We start from the raw sequence: 21,580 nt of genomic DNA, 5'->3' as shown, positions 1-21,580 counted from the left end.
CAGAAGCGACTTGCAGTTTCTCAAGTTGCTCCTGACATGAAAAAAGTGAAAAAATATGTTTGTTTTGCAAAACATCCTACATGATTGATGGATCAAGGTCAAACTTAGTACATATACCTTTCATGAGCCAACTTAAAATACTGGTGGAACTTTAAAAAAAAAACATTTAGGCGCTAGGGCTCCCAGAACTTAAAAAAAATACATGTAGTGCTCAGATGCAACCACAAGAGGGCATCTGGCCAATGAGGCTCACATTGCAGTGCCCAGAACCAAACACAAGATGCCAGTAGAGTATTGCCATGGATACATTCTATGACAGGCCTTCTCAGAAGGCCTACAGTAGAAAGGGCCGTTAGAAGGCAGTATATAGATACAAAAGGATTACCTACTTGCCCCAGTGATGTAGTGCGTTAAACCCTTGTGCCAGCAGGACTTACTTAAGCGATCCCTGGTAGGCTGAAGATGATGGTCCTTCCATTCTGGTGTCTTGGGGGTGTTGTGTCCTTAGGTGGCTGAAGAGACCTATTCTTGATCCACATGTTCTCCTGCAGTGAGGACATCGATTCCCAGGTGGAAGACAGTCCCGGTCAAGGTTGGCTTGACACACCTTCCTCTTGGCACATCTCTCCCTTAAGCCCTCCATTCCTGCCTCTTCGAACTCTGCAGCACTGCTGGTCACAGCTGACCTCCAGTTGGTGCGCTCAAGGGCCAGGGCTTCCCAGTTCTCAGTGTCTATGCCACAGTTTTTAAGGTTGGCTTTAAGCCCATCTTTAAATCTCTTTTCCTGTCCACCAACTTTCCATTCTTGAGTTGGGAGTACAGTAACTGTTTTGGGAGACAGTGATCAGGCATTCAAACAATGTGGCCAGTCCTGAGGAGTTGATGGCATCAGAGCATCGCTTCACTGCTGGTGGTCTTTGCTTCTTCCAGCACGCTGGCATTTGTCTGCCTGTCTTCCCAAGAGATTTGCAGGATTTTTCAGAGGTAACGCTGATGGAAACGCTCCAGGAGTTGAGTGTGACATCTGTAGACCGTCCACATTTCACAGGCATAGAGCAGGGTTGGGAGGACAATGGCTTTATAAATGAGCACCTTGGTATCTTTACGGATGTCCCGATCCTCAAACACTCTCTGCTTCATTCGGAAAAATGCTGCACTCACAGAGCTCAGGCAGTGTTGTATTTCAGTGTCAATGTTGACTTTTGTGGAGAGGTGGCTACCAAGGTAGCAGAAATCCAACCCGGGGAGAGCACAGATAAGCTCCCTCTGTCAGCTCCAGCTCCTCATGTGGAGACATGAGAGACACCTCCCAGAAGGATGGTAAAAACATCAAACATCCAGGCATCCCCTGGGCAACATCCTTGTAGATGGCCAATTCTCTCACACAAGAAACCACCTGCAGTCACTCCTGACACGGAAAAAAAACCCTACTGGCCTTCCACTGAAGTCTCAAATCAGGTTGACGCTGCTTGGCTCCAAAGGCCACAGAAGAGACAGCAAGCCCAAATAAAGTAATTTACGTAATGAAGATTGATACTTTAAAAGGGGTGTCCTTACGTGCATGCCCCTTGCTCTAAAGCCAAGAGTCACTGCTTAGCTTCCAAAAAAGAGGCTAAACTTGTTTCCTTTTAGGTGGTTTGGCCATAAGTCCGAGGGGGCAAAAAAAGAGAGCTCAAAAAGCCATGGCTGGGACTTCTTCACCAATTAAGGAAGGCAATCAATCCCTCCCTCCCCCTTTCATAGACACAGCACCTTTCTTTCCCAGTGACATAATAGAGAGCCACGTCATCTAGCAGCTGCCATTCCACTGATATCACAAAGGGCTACTGGATTGTCACTTAGCAGCAGCCTTTGTGATGCGGATGGACAGAGGCAGACAGACATACTTTGACTTATCTTCTATCTCTATAGAGTACAGACAACTCTTTATATTTTCAACTCTACCTTTCTTACCCTTTCCTATAGCACACAGTTAACAGAGGAATTGATCAGTAACTGAACAAGAGCTTTGGGAACAATTCACCATGTTTTACAAAAGTTGTACTTGACCTACATCCAGAGAGCACTGTTAACCCAACCAGCAATGGATCTGGACCAAACTTGGCATGGATAATGGGATTTGTAGTATCTTCACTGATACTATAACCCCCACCAACAATGGATTGGGACCAAACTTGGCGCAGAGAAGCCCTATGGCCAACTGAACATACTGCAGTAGTTAGTGGGAGTGGATCTTGATTTTGGGAGTTATCGTTCATCTGCATCCAGAAAACACTGAACCCAGCTGATGTTAGATTTGAACCAAACTTGGCACACAGACCCAACATAACCGACGGCAAATACTGGCAGGGTTTGGGGATGCTTACTCTGGGAATCTAGAAGTTGTAGTTCACCCTTATCCTGGCAGCACTAAACCCAGCCGATGACAAATCTGGACCAAACTTCAGTGATATTATCTAACATCCCAAAACAAACAATGTCTTCTTCTAATAACCCGGGCATTGCTGGGTCCCCAAGTTAGTATATGTATAAACATTAGCAGTACTGTTTGAGAAAAGATCCCATTATACAGGTATGCATTTTCTAATGTGACCATTCACAAAATCAAAAGGCTAGGATTGAATCTTTGTAATACCTAACCCAGGCATCACCAGGTATATATGCTAGTGTGTGTGTGTGTGTATGTATATTGAACTTCCATTATATGTTACCTTTATTATATATATTATATATCTACTAGCTGTGCCCGGCCACGCGTTGCTGTGGCGAAGTATGGTGGTATGGGAAATAAAGTATTGAGGAATTGTGGTAGTTAAGGTAAAGGGTAAAGGTTTTCTCCTGACATTAAGTCCAGTTGTGTCCAACTGCACACTGAAGTGGATTATATGGCAGTGTGGAGTCAAGATAATCCAGTTCAAAGCAGATAATATCTATTTATATAAAAGGGTAATGAAAGTTCGGCCTACAACAAAACTACACATCCCAGAAACACTAAACTTGGCAGCACAACTCCTCATCCATGCCTCTACGTTCATATAACAAAAAGAAAAGAAAAATAAAGTCCTAATTAGAGGGAGAGGAATAATTGTTTTTATCCAATTGCTGCCAGTTAGAAGGCTAAGCTCCGTCAGGGGAAAACCTTAATCCTTTACCTTAATTACCACCAATACCTCAATATTTTATTTCCCATACCACCATACTTCGCCACAGCAACGCATGGCCGGGCACAGCTAGTAAGATTATAAATGGGTTATATAGCTGTGTGGAAGGGCCTTGAGTCTACACTGCCATATAATCCAGTTCAAATCAGATAATCTGTATTTTATAGGCAGTGGGGAAGAGGCCTAAGTGAGGCCTAACTCTGCCTGTTCCCTGGGCTGCGTGGGTTCCTAGGAGACCAAGTGGGCGGAGCTTAGCCTTTTAACTGGCAGCAATTGGATAAATACAATTATTCCTCTCCCTCTAATTAGGACTTTATTTTTCTTTTCTTTTTGTTGTATGAACGTAGAGGCATGGATGAGGGGTTGTGTTACCAAGTTTAGTGTTTCTGGGATGTATAGTTTTGTTGTTTTGTCCTAGGCCGAAATTTCATTACCCTTTTATATATATAGATATCTATATCTACTGCACAGTGTGTTAAAGCACTGAGCTGCTGAACTTGTGGACCAAAAGGTCCCAGGTTCAAATCCCGGGAGCGGAATGAGCGCCCGCTGTTAGCCCCAGCTTCTGCCAACCTAGCAGTTCAAAAACATGCAAATGTGAGTAGATCAATAGGTACCACTCCGGCGGGAAGGTAACGGCGCTCCATGCATTCATGCCAGCCACATGACCTTGGAGGTGTCTACGGACAACGCCGGCTCTTCGGCTTAGAAACAGAGATGAGCACCAACCCCAAGAGTCAGACATGACTGGACTTAATGTCAGGGGAAAACCTTTACCTTTACTTTACTGTTCCTTAATGAAGTTCTCATTTGGAGTTTTTATAAAGAGATTCACAAAGGACTCTCAGTGTACTCCATGCACCAGAGAGAAGATCCATTTATCTCATGAAAATAGGTTCATGTGGTTTTAGGCCTCACTTGCACTGCATTATATGGTACTGTAAACCCATATACTGAAATTCATTTGAGTGGACACTATTTTGTTCATAATTTGAGGAATGCCTCAAATTATGAACAAGATAGGTTCTGCAAGTTTGTTCTGAACTTGAATTTCTGTGCAAATTAGAAGAGGTAATTATTTTACATGTCACTCCAGCCATGTTATGCATTGCATAGCTATAGCATAGGGAAAAGTTAACACCCCTGTAATGTTTGTTTTGCTGTCTGTGCCTGTTCAGAAGATTTCCCCTCACACTTTGTACCTGTGATCATTGATTTTTTTTTTTTTTTAAATGGCTTGTTGTGGAAACAAAGATTGGTGATAAAGCTTCAGTGGCGACACCTTTCCCCTCTTTAGGAGTGAATTTCCCTTCTGAGGAGTAGATTTTTCTCACTTCCTGTTGTCTCACCCCCATTGTCAACTATGACTGGTTTGTAAGTTGGTGAAAATGAATGTGTGGACCAATTTTTCCAGGATTTTGCCTCTCACACCCCTTTCAAAATAGGATTCCCACATTTGAATACAGTGGACCCTTGGTATCTGTTGTGGTTTTGTTTCAGAATCCCCTCTGGATACCAAAATCTGTAGCTGCTCAGGCACCATGCTATACAGTAACAGTAACAGTGTAACATGGCCATGCCTTCCTTCACTCACATACCGGGGGGGGGGGGGGGGGGGGGGATACTGCTCACATAGGATGTTATGTGGTTCCCGGGCTGTATGACTGTATTCTAGCATCATTTTCTCCTGATGTTTTGCCTGCATCTGCATGAAAGTAGCCTGGCCTTTGCGTCCTTTGAATTGTTTGCTTTGAATTGTTTGTCTGGGTGGTGTTCACTGACTCTTAATTGCTTAAGCAATCAAGGTCCAGTGAACAACATCCAAAGTGAGCATCGCCCAGAGAATTCAAAGGCAGTAAACAATTCCATGGGAACAAGAACTAGGCTACTTCCATGCAGATGCCTTACTTTTTTTTTTTAACGTGTCAGGAGCAACCGGAGTTGCTTCTGGAGTGAGAGAATTGGCCGTCTGCAAGGACGTTGCCCAGGGGACGCCCGGATGTTTTGATGTTTTACCATCCTTGTGGGAGGCTTCTCTCATGTCTCGGGCTTGGGCTGTGGCGCAGGCTGGAGAGCAAGCCAGCTGTAACCAGCTGCAATGAATCATTCTGACCAGGAGGTCATGAGACCCCCTTGACTGGTGCAGCTCAGGATTTCATGGCCGCCATGACGACCATGGGGCTATCACAAATTATAGCTGGTCCTACCCATCAGGCTGGACACACACTCGACCTAGTTTTTGTGGCGGGCAGTGGAATGATCAGAGTGGAAGAACAAAACACCCTTCCTGTGTCATGGTCTGATCATTATCTGGTCAGTTTTAGACTTTTGGCGACCCTAAACCTCCGCAGGGGTGAAGGACAAATTAAGATCGTCCGCCCCAGGAGACTGATGGATCCGGAGGGATTCCTGAGGAATCTTGGGGTCCTTCCTGCCATGGAGCCTGGCGATCCTGTCGACGTCCTGGTCGATCTCTATAACAGGGAAGTGACCAGGGCGATAGATACGATCGCTCCCGAACACCCCATCACGTTGCGTCATGACAAGCCATCTCCCTGGTTCTCCGGGGAGCTGGCTGTGCTGAAGCATACGAGGAGGGGGCTAGAGCGTACTTGGAGGAGTTCTCGGGACGTGTCCGACCGAGCACGGGCTACAGCCTTTCTTAGGGCGTATACCGTGGCTATACGGGCAGCCAAGGAATCCTATATGACTACCCGTATAGCGTCTGCAGCAAATAGATCATCGGAGTTGTTTCGGGTCGTTGGGGAACTCCTTCAGCCACCTGTGGTGGAGGAGACTTTTGATGACACAGCAACTCGGTGTCGCGATTTCGCACACCATTTTGCAGACAAAGTCGCTCAGATACGCCTTGAGCTCGACTCCAATTTCACCACAGTGCCAGGGGAGGTGATTGAGGCATCTGCTTGTCTGATTTTGTGGGATTCTTTTAGGCTTGCTCTTCCTGAGACCGTGGTGGAGGTCCTTGGGGCTGTGAGGGCAACCACTTCGGTTCTGGACCCTTGCCCGTCTTGGCTAATTAAATCGGCCAGGGAGGGGCTGGTTGATTGGTTTGTGTTGATCATTAATGCATCGTTGGAGCAGGGGTTTTTTCCATCTTACCTGAAACAAGCTGTGGTTCGTCCACTCCTTAAAAAGGTTTCCCTTGACTCCACGGTGCTGAACAATTTCAGAGCAATCTCCAACCTCCCTTTCTTGGGTAAGGTGCTGGAGCGGGTGGTTGCCTCCCAGCTCCAGGGCTTTCTAGATGACATCAACTACCTAGATCAGTCACAGTCTGGTTTCAGGGCTGGTCACGGCACCGAGACAGCCTTGGTCGCCTTGGTGGATGACCTCCGTAGAGAGCTGGACGGGGGGAGTGTGACCCTGTTGGTTCTCTTGGACATCTCAGCGGCTTTCGATACCATCGATCATGGTATCCTTCTGGGACGACTCTCTGGGATGGGTCTCGGGGGCACGGTTTTGTCGTGGCTCCGATCCTTCCTGGAGGGTCGATCCCAGATGGTGAAGCTGGGAGACGCCTGCTCGGACCCCTGGCCTTTGAGCTGTGGGGTCCCACAAGGCTCTATTCTGTCTCCCATGATCTTTAACATCTACATGAAACCGCTGGGAGAGGTCATCCGGAGTTTTGGAGTTGGGTGTCACCTCTATGCAGATGACGCACAACTCTACTACTCCTTTCCACCTAATTCCAAGGAGGCCTCTCGGGTGCTGGACGAGTGCCTGGCCGCTGTGTCCATCTGGATGAGGAGGAACAAGCTGAAGATCAATCCCGACAAGACAGAGGTCCTCCTGGTCGATCGTAATCCTGACCGGGGTATAGGGTGGCAACCTGTGCTGGACGGGGTTACACTCCCCCTGAAGCCACAGGTCCGCAGTCTGGGAGTCCTCTTGGATTCATCGCTTACGCTCGAGGCTCAGGCGTTGGCGGTGTCTGGGAGGGCCTTCGCACAATTGAGACTTGTGCGCCAACTGCGACCGTACCCCGCGAAGGCTGATCTGGCCGGGGTGGTCCATGCCTTGGTCACCTCCAGACTGGACTACTGTAATGCGCTCTACGTGGGGCTGCCCTTGAAAACGGCTCGGAAGTTCCAACTGGTCCAACGATCGGCAGCCAGGATGTTAACTGGGGCCCCTTACAGAGAGAGGTCAACCCTCCTGTTCAAGGAGCTCCACTGGCTGCCATTTACTTTCCGAGCCCAATTTAAGGTGCAGGTGCTTACCTACAAAGCCCTGAACGATTTGGGACCATCCTACCTCCGTGACCGCATCTCCGCCTACGAACCCACGCGTTCACTTCGGTCATCTGGAGAGGCCCTGCTCGTGATCCCACCTGCGTCACAAGCGCGGTTGGTGGGGACACGAGACAGGGCCTTCTCTGTGGTGGCCCCCCGACTCTGGAACACCCTCCCCAAGGATCTCAGACAGGCCCCTACATTGGCAGTCTTCAGAAAGAACTTGAAGACCTGGCTGTTCCAATGTGCCTTCCCAGATTAATAGGAAATCTCCAATACCAAGTCCCATAAGCACTTTATTAGAACTAAGATTGTATATCGCACTCTGCACTTGCCCTAGAAGCTTTATATATCACCTGTCACATCAGCACTTTTAATCTTGTACCCATTACTCTGTCCCTGCCCAGTTTTATTGTGTTTTAGCGTATTGTTTATTGCTTGTTGTTTATACTGTTTTAATTGTTTTTAATTTGCCTTTTGTTTTGTATTGTTATATTGTGTGTTGAGGCCTTGGCCTTTGTAAGCCGCATCGAGTCCTTCGGGAGATGCTAGCAGGGTACAAATAAAGTTTAATAACAATAAAAAAAATAATGAGTTCGAGGCCCGCTCGGAGCCTATGTTTGTCTTGTCTTTGTTCTATGTTAAAAGGCATTGAATGTTTGCCTACATGTGTAATGTGATCCGCCCTGGGTCCCCTTCAGGGTGAGAAGGGCGGAATATAAATGCTGTAAATAAATGTCCCCGCATGGAGCTGGAGCTGATAGAGGGAGCTCATCAGTGCTCTCCCCGGGTGGGATTCGAACCTAGAAGCCCTCAGGTCAGCAATCCAACCTTCAAGTCACAAAGCTACAGATGCCTTACTGGGTTGCTGTGAGTTTTCCGGGCTGTATGGCCATGTTTATTTCTCTCCGTCCCTCCCTTCCTGCGGTCGAGCAGTGCACAGAATTATTCGGTTTCTGCATTCTGCGTCACTTCCGCCCGCGCCTCTCCCTTCCTTCCTGGGGCCTGGAATGACTGCGTTCGTCCCCCGCCTCCTCCGTCACTTCCGCCCGGCCTTGCTCCCTTCCCCGCCATGGGTCCCCCCGGGCGCCGCGGCCCGGCCTTTCAGTTCCCCTTCCCGCCCGCTCCGCTCTCTCGCTCGCCATGCCCGGCTCGTCGGTGCCCCGGCGCGGTGGAGGGTCGGCATCCTCCTCCGCGGCTGCCTCGGCCTCCCCGCAGGTGTCGGTCTTCCCTTCGCCGCAGGAGCTGGGCTCGGCCCTGGCGCAGCTGGTGGCGCAACGGGAGGCACAGTCCGGGCCGGGGCGCTTCTCGCTGGGCCTCTCGGGGGGCAGCCTGGTGCGGATCCTGGCCCAGGAGCTGCCCGCCGCCGCCGCCTCCCCGGCCCGGTGGCTCCTGGCCTTCGTCGACGAGCGCCGCGTCCCCCTCGAGGACCCCGAGAGCAACTTCGGCGCCTACAAGGTGGGCAGCGAGGGAGGGAGGGAAGGGCGTTGGCGGGACCAGGGCGCGGGCAGGCACAGGCCCAGGCACCGCCAGAAAGGCCGCACGGTCTGCTTTGAACTTCATTACCTGTCAGCGGGGATCCACCCTGCACCTCCCTTCGCTCAAAGCCTTGGGAAACAGAACTGCTGTGGGTTTTCCGGGCTGTATGGCCATGTTCCAGAAGCCATACAGCCCGGAAAACTCACAGCAACCCAGTGGTTCCGGCCATGAAAGCCTTCGACAACACATAGAACTGCTTTGGATTGAAGAATACCTTCATTTGCATACAGTAGGCTCTCAGGCCCCTTCCACACAGCCTAATAAAACCCCACATTATCTGCTTTGAACCTGGAATATATACAGTAGAGTCTCGCTTATCCAAGCTTTTGGATTATCCAAGCCATTTTTGTAGTCAATGTTTTCAATATATCGTGATATTTTGGTGCTAAATTCGTAAATACAGTAATTACAACATAACATTACTGCGCATTGAACTACTTTTTCTGTCAAATTTGTTGTACAACATGATGTTTTGGTGCTTAATTTGTAAAATCATAACCTATTTTGATGTTTAATAGGCTTTTCCTTAATCTCTCCTTATTATCCAAGATATTTGCTTTTCAATTTTTTCAATTTTTGTTACATAGTGTTATCAAAACAGTTTTGTTGATGCCATATGCAATTTTAATTATATTTATATAGGCCAGTTGCTTCAGAGTATACTGTACATACATAATCTTGGCGATGGGACTCGTGTTTAACATTAAATTCATTTATGTTTCTTATATATCTTTTCACACAGAGCTTAAGGGCATTTTATAATCAATATTTCTAAATGTTTTTAATTAAACAAACTTTATGTACATTGAACCATCAGCAAGCAAAAGTGTCACAGTCTCAGCCTCCCTTGTGGACTATTTGGGATCTTAGATTTGGCATTAAAGGATAATCAATCTATAATATGGTCTGATTTCACTTTGTGTAGTGCACTGCATTGCATTTTAAACTATAATCCTAATGCTCTGCTATTCTTGAATTTTGTTTTGGACAGATCATGTTTACTCCATTCTTTTTCTCACAATTTTGTCTGTTTATATTGCTCTTAAAAAAAAACCAACTAATTTTTTGGGTTACTGTGAGTTTTCCGGGCTGTATGGTCATGTTCTGGAAACATTCTCTCCTGATGTTTAAACCACATCTATGGCAGGCATCCTCATAGGTTGTGAAGTGTTGGAAATAAGGCGGGGGGGGGGGGATTATATATCTGTGGAATGTCCAGGGTGGGAGAAAGTACTCTTTGTCTGTTTGAGGCAAGTGTGAACGTTGCAGTTGGCCACCTTGATTAGCATTGAATAGCCGTGCAGTCTGGCTGCTTCCTGCCTGGAAGAAAACCTTTGTTGGGAGGTGATTAACTATTTTTTTTTAAAGATGGAAATGAATATGGTCTGTTTAGATCAGGGGTCTTCAAACTCAGGCCCATGCGCCAGACACGGCCCTCCAAGGTCATTTACCTGCACTCGCCCTAAACTTTAGTATTGGGATCGCCCTAAGTCTCAAACAACTCGAAGGCTCGCAGCAACCATTCAAATTAACTTGACTATCTCATCAGCCAAAAGGAGGGAGAAATTTCCCATTGAAATACTAGTAAGTTTATGTTGGTCAAAATTAAATTTTAAATATTGTATTGTTCTTTCATATTTTGTTCGTTTTTGTTTGTTTTCTTGCACTACAAATAAGATATGTACAGGATGCATCAGAATCCATTCATATTGTTTTCAAACTTTAGTCTGGCCCCCCCAACAGTCTCAGGGACCCTGAATTGGCACTCGGACCAGACCAAATCTTACATACAGGGCAAAATGTATTATAGAATCATAGAATAGTAGAGTTGGAAGAGACCTCATGGGCCATCTAGTCCAACCCCCCGCTAAGAAGCAGGAAATCGCATTCAAAGCACCCCCGACAGATGGCCATCCAGCCTCTGCTTAAAAGCCTCCAAAGAAGGAGCCTCCACCACAGTCCGGGGGTGAGAGTTCCACTGCCGAACAGCCCTCACAGTGAGGAAGTTCTTCCTGATGTTCAGGTGGAATCTCCTTTCCTGTAGTTTGAAGCCATTGTTCCGTGTCCTAATCTGCAGGGCAGCAGAAAATAAGCTTGCTCCCTCCTCCCTATGACTTCCCCTCACATATTTGTACATGGCTATCATGTCTCCTCTCAGCCTTCTCTTCTGCAGGCTAAACATGCCCAGCTCTTTAAGCCTCTCCTCATAGGGCTTGTTCTCCAGACCCTTAATCATTTTAGTCGCCCTCCTCTGGACGCTTTCCAGCTTGTCAGCATCTCCCTTCATCTGCGGTGCCCAAAATTGGACACAGTATTCCAGGTGTGGTCTGACCAAGGCAGAATAGAGGGGGAGCATGACTTCCCTGGATCTAGACGCTATTCCCCTATTGATGCAGGCCAAAATCCCATTGGCTTTTTTAGCTGCCGCATCACATTGTAGGCTCATGTTTAACTTGTTGTCCACGAGGACTCCAAGATCTTTTTCGCACACACTGCTGTCAAGCCAGGCGTCCCCCATTCTGTATCTTTGATTCCCATTTTTTCTGCCGAAGTGAAGTATCTTGCATTTGTCCCTGTTGAACTTCATTTTGTTAGTTTCGGCCCATCTCTCTAGTCTGTCAAGATCGTTTTGAATTCTGCTCCTGTCTTCTGGAGTGTTAGCTATCCCTCCGAGTTTGGTGTCATCTGCAAACTTGATGATCGTGCTTTCTAACCCTTCGTCTAAGTCGTTAATAAAGATGTTGAACAGAACCGGGCCCAGGACTGAGCCCTGCGGCACTCCACTTGTCACTTCTTTCCATGATGAAGACGACGCATTGGTGAGCACCCTTTGGGTTCGTTCGCTTAGCCAATTACAGATCCACCTAACCGTAGTTTTGTCTAGCCCACATTTTACTAGTTTGTTTGCCAGAAGGTCGTGGGGGACTTTGTCGAAGGCCTTACTGAAATCCAGGTACGCTACATCCACAGCATTCCCTGTATCGACCCAACTCGTAACTCTATCGAAAAAAGAGATCAGATTAGTCTGGCATGACTTGTTTTTGGTAAATCCGTGTTGACTATTAGCAATGACCGCATTTGTTTCTAAGTGTTTGCAGACCACTTCCTTAATGATCTTTTCCAGAATCTTGCCTGGTATTGATGTGAGGCTGACCAGACGGTAATTGTTTGGGTCGTTCTTTTTTCCCTTCTTGAAGATAGGGACCACATTCGCCCTCCTCCAATCTGCTGGGACTTCTCCTGTTCTCCAAGAACTCTCGAAGATGATTGCCAGTGGTTCTGAAATAACTTCCGCTAGTTCCTTCAATACTCTTGGATGTAGCTGATCTGGCCCTGGCGACTTGAATTCGTTTAGAGTGGCCAGGTGTTCCTGGACAACTTGTTTCCCTATTTGGGGTTGGATTTCCCCCAATCCTTCGTCCATTCCATGTTGCTGAGGTTGAAGATGGCTTTCTTTTTGTGAGAAGACCGAGGCAAAGAAGGCATTAAGCAGTTCTGCCTTTTCCCTATCCCCTGTCACCATCACCCCATCTTCTCCTTGCAGTGGCCCTATTTTCTTTTTCTTCCTTTTTCTACCAACGTAAGCAAAAAAGCCTTTTTTGTTGTTTTTTATGTCCCTGGCAAGCCTGAGCTCATTTTGCGCTTTAGCCTTGCGAACCTTTTCCCTACAGGTGTTGGCTATACGTTTGAATTCTTCTTTGGTGATTTCTCCCCTTTTCCACTTCTTGTGCATGTCACTTTTGAGCTTTAGCTCAGTTAGAAGTTCTTTGGACATCCATTCTGGCTTCTTTGCATTTGTCTTATACCCCCTTTAAGAGCTAATAATAGCTATGGTGATTATTTGAATGCTGAGTAAATTCATTTATATGGAAAAATATGTATTAAAATAATGTTTTCCAAATTCCACATTGAATTACAATTCTGTGTCAGGTGTTAAACGGTCACTCCAGTGCTGGCATTGTTGAAGCAGAGTTACAGATCTTGCTTTGAAGTTTCTCTTGTAATTTTAGGATATTGAAGTGTGTATAACTGCAGATTCCCCACCACCCCTGATTTCTGATCCACTCAGGGTGTATTTTTAGGCTGTGCTGCATAATCTTGATACTCTGCTGTTCTTTGTTTATAGTTAAGTTATATATAGAAAGGAAGTGGGTCAGCTTAGGCTCTCTTTATCAGCTAAGGCATTCTAATCTTACTTATAAGTTCCTTGGGCCTGTCCCAAAACTTATCTATCCCAAAGCCTATCTAGCTCAACATTCTTTGCAAGAGCCCCTAGAACCAGGTTGGAAACAAATACAAGTTTTCCCCCAAATAAATTGTGGAGAGTCATTCTCAAGAAGCTATGATTATATAGCCTAACAAAACAGTTCTTGGTGCCTTGGTTTTTAGGCCTGTTCTTGAGGTTGTTAAATACATCCTCTATTCAATGGAGAATTGGTCCTGAATAGGCAGAATCCTGCTCTTCCCAGTAGGTTCAAACAAAAACAAACTGCTGCATCCTCTCCTACCTGGTTGGTCTGTTCTTCCTCATTAATATCTTTTGCCATCTTGACCATGCTTGAACCCATCTATGAAATATCAGAAGGTCTGAAAACATAGCAGTTTCTTTGAGCTTCCCTTCCATAGAATTTGGAACACTGCCTTCAACTGATGATTTGCCCTCAAAGTATTTGAAGGTAAACAATATATGCAAGTAACCTTTGAATCGACCAACATGTTGAGGCATGAGCAGCCTCACCTATTTTGTTAAAAAAACATAATATTTTTCTTTTTGTTCTTTTATTTGATCACTGCCCAGAGATCTTGTGACATATGATGAAATTTAGATACATTATCAAATATATTTTACTGCTGACAACACAGGTGGCCTTTATAAGCTGCTTTGGGTCCCCTGCGGAGTGAGAAAGGTGGGCTATAAGTGAAGTAAATAAATACATACATACATTTTGTGAAGCGTCAAAAGTATTATTTCCCAGGGTAAAGGTAAAGGTTTTCCCCTGACATTAAGTCTAGTAGTGTCTGACTCTGAGGGTTGGTGCTCATCTCCATTTTGTAAGCCGAAGAGCTGGCGTTGTTCATAGATGCCTCCAAGGTCATGTGGCCGGCATGACTGCATGGACGCCATTACCTTCCCGCCAGAGTGGTACCTATTGATCTACTCACATTTGCATATTTTCGAACTGCTAGGTTGGCAGAAGCTGGGCCTGACAGGGGGAGCTCATCCCACTTCCTGGATTCGAACCACCAACCTTCCGGTCAGCAAGTTCACCAGCTCAGCACTTTAACCCACTGCACCAGCTGGAGCTCCCAAGAAACTTATAATTTAAGTGTCAATAAGGGGATGGAAGTTGAATGTTTTGGTACTCACACTGACCCATGGATAAGTTGACACAGAGTAAAGGTATATAGGGTAAGCCTTATTATGGTTTCTTTTTCAATTACTCTAATGTGACTTATTCTTATTTGTTTCAGACATATCTCCTTCCCAAACTTGCTGTACCTGAGGACCAAATTGTTGTTATCAACCCTTCACTATCAGTAGAAGAAGCAGCTGCAGATTATGCTGCAAAGCTGAAAGAGGTATGATTGGAAGTGTACCTGTGTCCCTTTGTGATGTAACTGGTTTCTGATAATGATCTCCTTCAGTACCTAACAGTGTTCCAAAATACTAGACATTGGATAGTTATATCTTCCCATTAAAAGGAGTGTGAAATATATCTCAAAATGGGTAATAGGTATGATCTAGAATTCCGAGGGGTAGTATTTTCCTAGGTGTTTGATACCTCAAATCTATAATTCCAGGGCCAGGAACTTATGGCCTTCCAGATGTTGCTGAACTGCAGTTCCCATCAGTTGTACCTGAGTTGGATACAACTCAGAATGTTTCAGTCCAGTGACATAGGCCCATGTTTCCCCAGCCCTACTTTACCTCATAGTGCTCATTACCTGAGCAGGGAGGACTTTTAAGACAACATACGTTCCTCTGAAAAGAAATAGCATAGAAATACATCTCACAGTGGGCTTCTTAATAGTTAGATGCCCAAAATTTCAATGATAGTTCACCTTGTAATTGTGGATGAAAAGACGCTGTCTCAAGGAGGAGCTGGGTTTGTAGTAATTGCCTTCAAAATGGCTTTCTTTGCCTTTGAAATGAGGTTGAGGTTACTGGGCAAGATACAGGAGATGACCTCATAATGCCATCCTGTATTGCCACACAAGACAAGCAAAGCCAAATATGGGAAGGAAAGCTGGGATATAAGTTCTGCTCTTCCATCATTTGCTTGAATCTTCCTGGAGAGGCATTCTGGAGCGCTACAGGAATGTACATCTCCACTGGCCAAACATATCTTCCCCCCTCCCCTGTCCCATCTAACACGACAGCCGAAGAATTGCCATTTTTGGAAAATGTGGGAGAGGTGTGTTGTTGGACAGCAACTCGTCAGCTCTAGCCATCCATAAGCCATGGTGAGAAGCGCCATGGAGGTGCCATCAAGATATTTTGCTCACATTTGCTATAACACAGGGATGAAGGAAAGTGATGTTCAGATATTGCTGAGCTAAAGCTCCCTTGATCTCTTGGCCGATATCAGGAGCTGTATTGAAACAATATCATGTACCTCATTTGAGCAAAGTAATCCCAAGGAATTAATTGCCTTGATCCTGATTTATTGATTCTCCTATGCCAGGCAAAGAATTGTTAATCTTTTTTCTGGCTTTTTATCACTCTGACCTGATTTTTTTAAGGTGCCCCTTCTATCCTATTCTTATATAGTATCACCTCCGTATGTGTGGGATTGGAAGACACAGTTTCATTTATCCTTATCCAACAAAATATATCCTATCTAGGCATTTACTTGTTTTTCCATGATTTTTTTTTCCGTGTCAGGAGCGACTTGAAAAAATGCAAGTTGCTTCTGGTTTGAGAGAATTGGCCATCTGCACGGATGTTGCCCAGGGGAAGAACCAATGGGATAGTAAATGTCCTGTGGGATAGTAAATGTCCCTGCATGAGAAGCTAGATCTGACAGACAGAAGCTCACTCCGCTCCCTGGATTCGAACCTCCGATCTTTCAGTCAGCAGTCTTGCTGGCACAAAGGTTTAACTTATTGCACTATCGGGGGCTCCTCTGTCTCTATGGCATTCATGGGCTGGAAGTACAGGGTGTTTGAAAAAGAACTCCCTAGTTTTAAGTTAAAACACATTAAAACTAGGGAGTTCTTTTTCAAACACCCTGTACTTCATTTCAATTGGGCTCATCATTATCTGTAATCTTGTGTATCTACATGAAGTTTGGGAATGTGTACACCACATATTTGTAATCTTGCTGATATGAAATTTTTATTTTAAACTCAGTGCATCTACCCCACCCAATAAATGTCTATTGAAAATATTTGTGTGTATAAATTCAGACAGGCAGGTAAGCATAATTGTTTTTCGTTTCTTGGTTGTGTCTCTGCAGGCTTTCCAGGGTGATGATATGCCTGTGTTTGACCTCTTGATCTTGGGAGTGGGGCCGGATGGACACACCTGTTCACTCTTCCCAGATCATCCCCTCTTGCAGGTGAGCCCAGCAGAGGCGCCGTGGGGAGCCTTCTCTTGTTCGTATGGCTTTTCTTGCAGGAGGATGATTTTCACCCAGCCAATTCTTCTAAGTAGACTGTATGAAATCATATTAAGGCTAATTTATTTATTTCGTGTCAAAATCATTGCATAAATAAGTAAGTTCAAAACTGATAAAATAAAGGGAGCACAAGCAGCTAAATAATTTTAGACCAAAAACGGGCAACAGCGTCTGCATTGTCTGTAGCTGTAAACAGTTCTTCCTCTGTGTGTTAGGCGGGGCATTGTGGGCAAGCATACAGATGCTGAGTTGTCTGTTCTGCTCCACAGTCGCACAAGGTGGAAGATTCCTCTACATCGGGGTCCCCAAACATTTTAAACAGGGGGCCAGTTCACGGTCCCTCCAACTGTTGTAGGGCTGGATTAGAGTTGAAAAAAAACCTATAAACAAATTCCTATGTACACTGCACATCTCTTATTTTGAAGTAAAAAAAAACCAAACGGGAATAAATACAGCCTCAATGTTAATCATAATCATAATAAAAATAATAAAGAGGGTTAGAAGATACCCCTTAGGCCATTGAGTCCAACCCTCTTCTACCTTTGTGCACCAAAAGCACAAGCAAAGCACCCCTGACAGATGGCCATCCAGCCTCAATGTTGTTAATAATGATAATAATAATGCATCACACACCCCTAAACGCTTGGAAACTTGTGATTTGTGATACGAAATCCAGCATATATATCTCGTTTGCTGTGTTATACTGTGTCTTTGTGTCAATAATAATAATAACAATAACAATAATAATAATAAAGAGGATTGGAAGAGACCCCTTGGGCCATTTAGTCCATCCCCCTTTGTGCACCAAAAGCACTAGCAAAGCACCCCCTTGATAATTAGTTAATTAATTAATTGATAATTAAAATACCATTATAAACAAGCAAAGCTCTGGAAGGCGCGCACCAGGCAAGGGAGGAGGTTGGGGCCGGATAAATGGCTTCGATGGGCCACATGTGGCCCCCGGGCCTTAGTTTGGGGACCCCTGCTCTAGATAGTGCCATTTTGCCAGGTTGCCTGCTCAGCTTCTGAGTCTGTTCAGGGACTTCCAAGTTGCCCATTCCTGGTTTGCCCCTGGAGGCAAGACCCTCATGGGGGGCCATCCAGTTGGAATTGCCTGGTTTTGCTGCCCACATGGATAGTCTTGCTTTGCTGGAGGAACATTTAGAGGAGTGGTGGTTCTCATAAAACTTTTCCTTGATTTAAGTCTTGATTCTCTTACAACAAGTGGATGGTTGGGTGCACAAGTCCCTGTTCTGAGGTAGAAACCTGAGTATGTTTGAATATATCTTTAGGGAGTATCATTCTGTTTTAAGGACAGGTTGCCTAATCATCTGCTTAAGCTTCAGTCTTGTGAGAAATAAATAAGAGAAGAAGGAAGGAAGGAAGAAAGGAAGGAGTAAGTGAGTGAATGTTGCTGGGTACCCATCTCTAATTTATTTAGATCCAGGACTCATTTGTCTGATGTACATGAAGTATGAATGTAATGTGTTACAAATAAAAGTATTTAGGGTTTTTTTTCTTATCAAAAGTAGTATTATGCTGAAAACAGGTTGAAAAACATCACATGTTTAAGAGCAATGTTCTCAAATAGCCCTGTAACACTTTCCAGCAGTTAGCCATGTTCATTTGTTGCAACAGAAACAGGAAAGGTTCCCTCTCTGATTCATGAGTTGAAAGTCTCCCTGTTGGGTTGTTGTGTGTTTTTTGGGCTGTATGGCCATGTTCCAGAAGTATTCTCAGAAGTATCTCACAACCTCTGAGGATGCCTGCCATAGATGTGGGCGAAACGTCAGGAGAGAATATTTCTGGAACATGGCCATACAGCCCAAAAAACACACAACAACCCTATGATTCCGGTCATGAAAGCCTTCGACAACACAATCTCCCTATTTCTTTTTAGTCTCTATACTCTTCTCTGTTGCAGCCCACTTTATCAGTTGCCAAGTAAAAATGGTGGACCTCTGAGATGCAGCAAACAGCTTGGCTGAAATAATCTCTTGTCACTTTGGCAATGTGGTGGTACTGTAATACCTCTGTTATTCCTCTCTCCTTCCTTGTGTTTGATATCCTTCCCGGGGCAGGAGCGGGAGAAGATAGTGGCTGCCATTAGCGATTCTCCAAAGCCACCACCGGAGCGGATCACTCTGACCCTCCCGGTGCTGAATGCTGCGAGGAGCGTGGTGTTCGTAGCCACTGGGGATAGCAAGGCTGCTGTGATAAAGGTAACTTGCTTTTAGATGGCTTTTTCTCCAAGGGACTCCTGCAGAAGTGGCCCACTTAAATGGTAAAACCAGACACTTGAATCATAATTTCTTCCTTGCCTTTTCCTGTGGATTGAGCTAAGAAACAAAAACAAATAACATAACATAAAACATCAGTTGAAAGAGCAGCCAAATCCAATACTTATTAAAATCCATCAATAAATGCTTTAAAATTTATAAATTGAAAACATTGTATATTAGTCTTGTGCATTTGTATAGAATCACTATCTGTTCCTGTTGGTTTCATTCGTAAGTCCCCGTTTTCATTTTTGAGCACCTCTCCCGAAAATGAGTGCTTTTCCAAATGAGCTTTTCCATCCAAGGTCCAAAAAATTGAATATTTTCAGCCCATTGGCAGCAAAACGCCAGGCCTGCCAGGACCTACATCTGAGCGCATCAAGCGCCGAATAAGAGGCACTCGGCTGTAGGCCCTGTCTTGGAAAGAGTGTGTGTGTGGCAAACATGCCCCCAAAGCACATGCGCCTGCCAGGGCCTGCAGCAGAGTGCCAAAAATCAGCTGACCAAATGATTACCGTTCCCACTTCCCTTTCGTTTCACGGATATTTTTGTTCCGGAGGGGGGTGCACCGTTTTGTGCATTCCGAATGAACAAAATGGTACAAAAACACGAATTAAACGGATGAGACGGTAACCAGGCCCATGACTTTTGTATATATGCCTGCTGGAAGGCCTCTGGGGATTCATCCATTGGCATTCTACCTCCCAAGCAGTGGAAGGGAACTAGTAATGTGGCCTTAAAAGGCTCATTCTCTGGTTCATGAAATGAGTATATTAGAGTCCCTTGCTAACTATCCCCCCTCCAATACTCTTTTGAGTTTTCATCAGCTGGTTTCTATATTTGCAAAATCTCTTACAGCTGAAGAAAACATATATATCTTCTTTAAAAATTGACTGCCGCTCATGCATTTACAATGGCAGATTATCAGGCATGGGGTTTAAAGCACACTGTTTGCTTTTGGGCCACTGCACTTCAACTGTTTATCAATAATCTAGAATCAAAGTGCTTTTTTGAGTTCAGTAGATGTCAAGGCACTGCTGAAAAAAGTCATTGTGATCTAGTGATTTGAGCACTGGGTTTGAAAACTGGGATACAAGAATTTGAATCCCTGCTCAGCCATGGAAACCCACTGTAGCAAGTTACATTCTCTCAGAGGAAGAGCCTCAGTGGTGCAGTGGATTAAACCCTTGTGCCAGTTGGACTGCCGACCTGAAGGTTGGATTGTTGGCCTGACCGTTGCCGGTTCACATCTGCAAGATGGGGTGAGCTCCAGTCTGTCAGCTGTAGCTTGCGGGGACATGAGAGAAGCCTCCCAGCAAGATGGTAACACATCTGGGTAATGTGTCTGTAGATGGCCAATTCTCTCACACCAGAAGCGACTTGCAGTTCTCAAGTCACTTCTGACACAATAAAAAAAATCCTCAGAGAAAGATAATGGCAACCAACCCTCAGAGAAAGATAATTGCAAGTTTTGGAGATGTGTGTTTATGAGGAGGGGGTAACAGAAATACCTGGACTTCCTGAGTATTGTGCACAAGCTCTAGAGATACCAGGTTCTAACCTTGTTTTTCTCTGAACAGCGTATTTTGGAAGGTGATGAGGAAAACCCACTGCCAGCTGCCCTGGTCCAGCCTCATACAGGGAAGCTGTATTGGTTTTTGGATGAGCCGGCTGCAAAGGAGTTGACGATTCCCTTTGAGAAGCACTCCATCTTGTAGATCTGCATCTCCTGCACCCTTTTGGGTTGGGGGGAATCCACCAAATGTGGGTTTTGGGTAGAGCCCTGGCCCACTAACATTCCAGGGCACGGTCTCCACGTCTGGTCGTAGCGCTCAGGAGCGGCACTAAACTAACACGCACTCTTTCTCTCTTTTTCTCTTTCTTTCCCTTCTTATTTTTTTAAAAGAAATGGTACATTTGTGGAGCACTGTGTAACTGATATGATTATTTCTTTAGCCAGGAAAAAATGTGAAACAGGACTCCTTGGGTCCAGCTACTATATGTCAAGGGAGTCACAGGGAATGGTGTTATATACAGTCTTTTATCATGTGAACGGTCTAATGTGGTGTACAAGTGAATGCACAATTAAAGATGTAAATTAAAGCCACTCAGTGCTGGCACTGTGTGTTCCCCTTCTCTGTGTGGCTTTTCTTCAAATGCTAAAAATGTCAGAAAAAGAGGATGGAGGTGAGTCCCATTTTCCAGATTTATTTAGGTTTGTTGTTATTTGCCATCAAGTTGGTTTCGATTTATGGTGACCCTATGAATGAGAGAGCTCGCTGTCTCCCGCTCGGCTTAGGTCTGTGGCTTCCTGGATTGAATCAAATCCACACATAATACAATCTTTACTAAGACACTTTACTAAGCATTAGAGTCTTTTCTAATGAGTCATATCTTCTCATTACATGTCCAAAATCTTATAGTCTCAGTTTAGACATCGATTTGTAGTGAGAGTTCATGCTTTATTTGCTCTCGGATCCAATTATTTGGCAGTCCACATTTCAAAACATTTGATCCTCTTTTAACCTTTCAGTATCTAATTTTCATAGTCATGTAAAGAATCTAAAAATACTATGGTATTGATAATTCACAGCTATCCATAGACATGGGAAATGCTATATGTATAAATGTTTATGTACTTTCTGAGTCCCCAGTGACGCAGCAGGTTAAATTGCTGAGCTGCTGAACTTGCTGACCAAAAGGATGATTCAAATCCGGGCAGTGGG

At 45.0% G+C, this 21,580-nt stretch overlaps 1 protein-coding gene across 1 annotated transcript; it reads left to right on the top strand.

Annotated features, from left to right (window-relative positions):
* Positions 1–8,480: 8,480 nt before the first annotated feature.
* pgls (6-phosphogluconolactonase) lies at positions 8,481–20,990 on the top strand. Its single transcript, XM_003223246.4, has 5 exons — positions 8,481–8,872; positions 14,426–14,533; positions 16,414–16,515; positions 18,657–18,797; positions 20,435–20,990. Exons 1-5 carry the CDS (start codon positions 8,558–8,560, stop codon positions 20,570–20,572), a joined length of 804 nt encoding a protein of 267 aa, XP_003223294.1. The 5' UTR covers positions 8,481–8,557; the 3' UTR covers positions 20,573–20,990.
* Positions 20,991–21,580: the final 590 nt, after the last annotated feature.

Source organism: Anolis carolinensis, chromosome 2 (assembly GCF_035594765.1).
Source record: "Anolis carolinensis isolate JA03-04 chromosome 2, rAnoCar3.1.pri, whole genome shotgun sequence".
Lineage (NCBI taxonomy): Eukaryota > Metazoa > Chordata > Lepidosauria > Squamata > Dactyloidae > Anolis > Anolis carolinensis.
This window is presented reverse-complemented; position numbering and strand designations above follow the sequence as displayed.

Excerpts from the sequence above, each read along its gene's own strand:
- pgls (XM_003223246.4), top strand. The coding sequence starts at position 8,558 with ATGCCCGGCTCGTCGGTGCCCCGGCGCGGTGGAGGGTCGGCATCCTCC. Across the intron at positions 8,873-14,425 it reads GCAACTTCGGCGCCTACAAG|ACATATCTCCTTCCCAAACT; the intron begins GTGGGCAGCGAG and ends TATTTGTTTCAG. Across the intron at positions 14,534-16,413 it reads ATGCTGCAAAGCTGAAAGAG|GCTTTCCAGGGTGATGATAT; the intron begins GTATGATTGGAA and ends GTGTCTCTGCAG.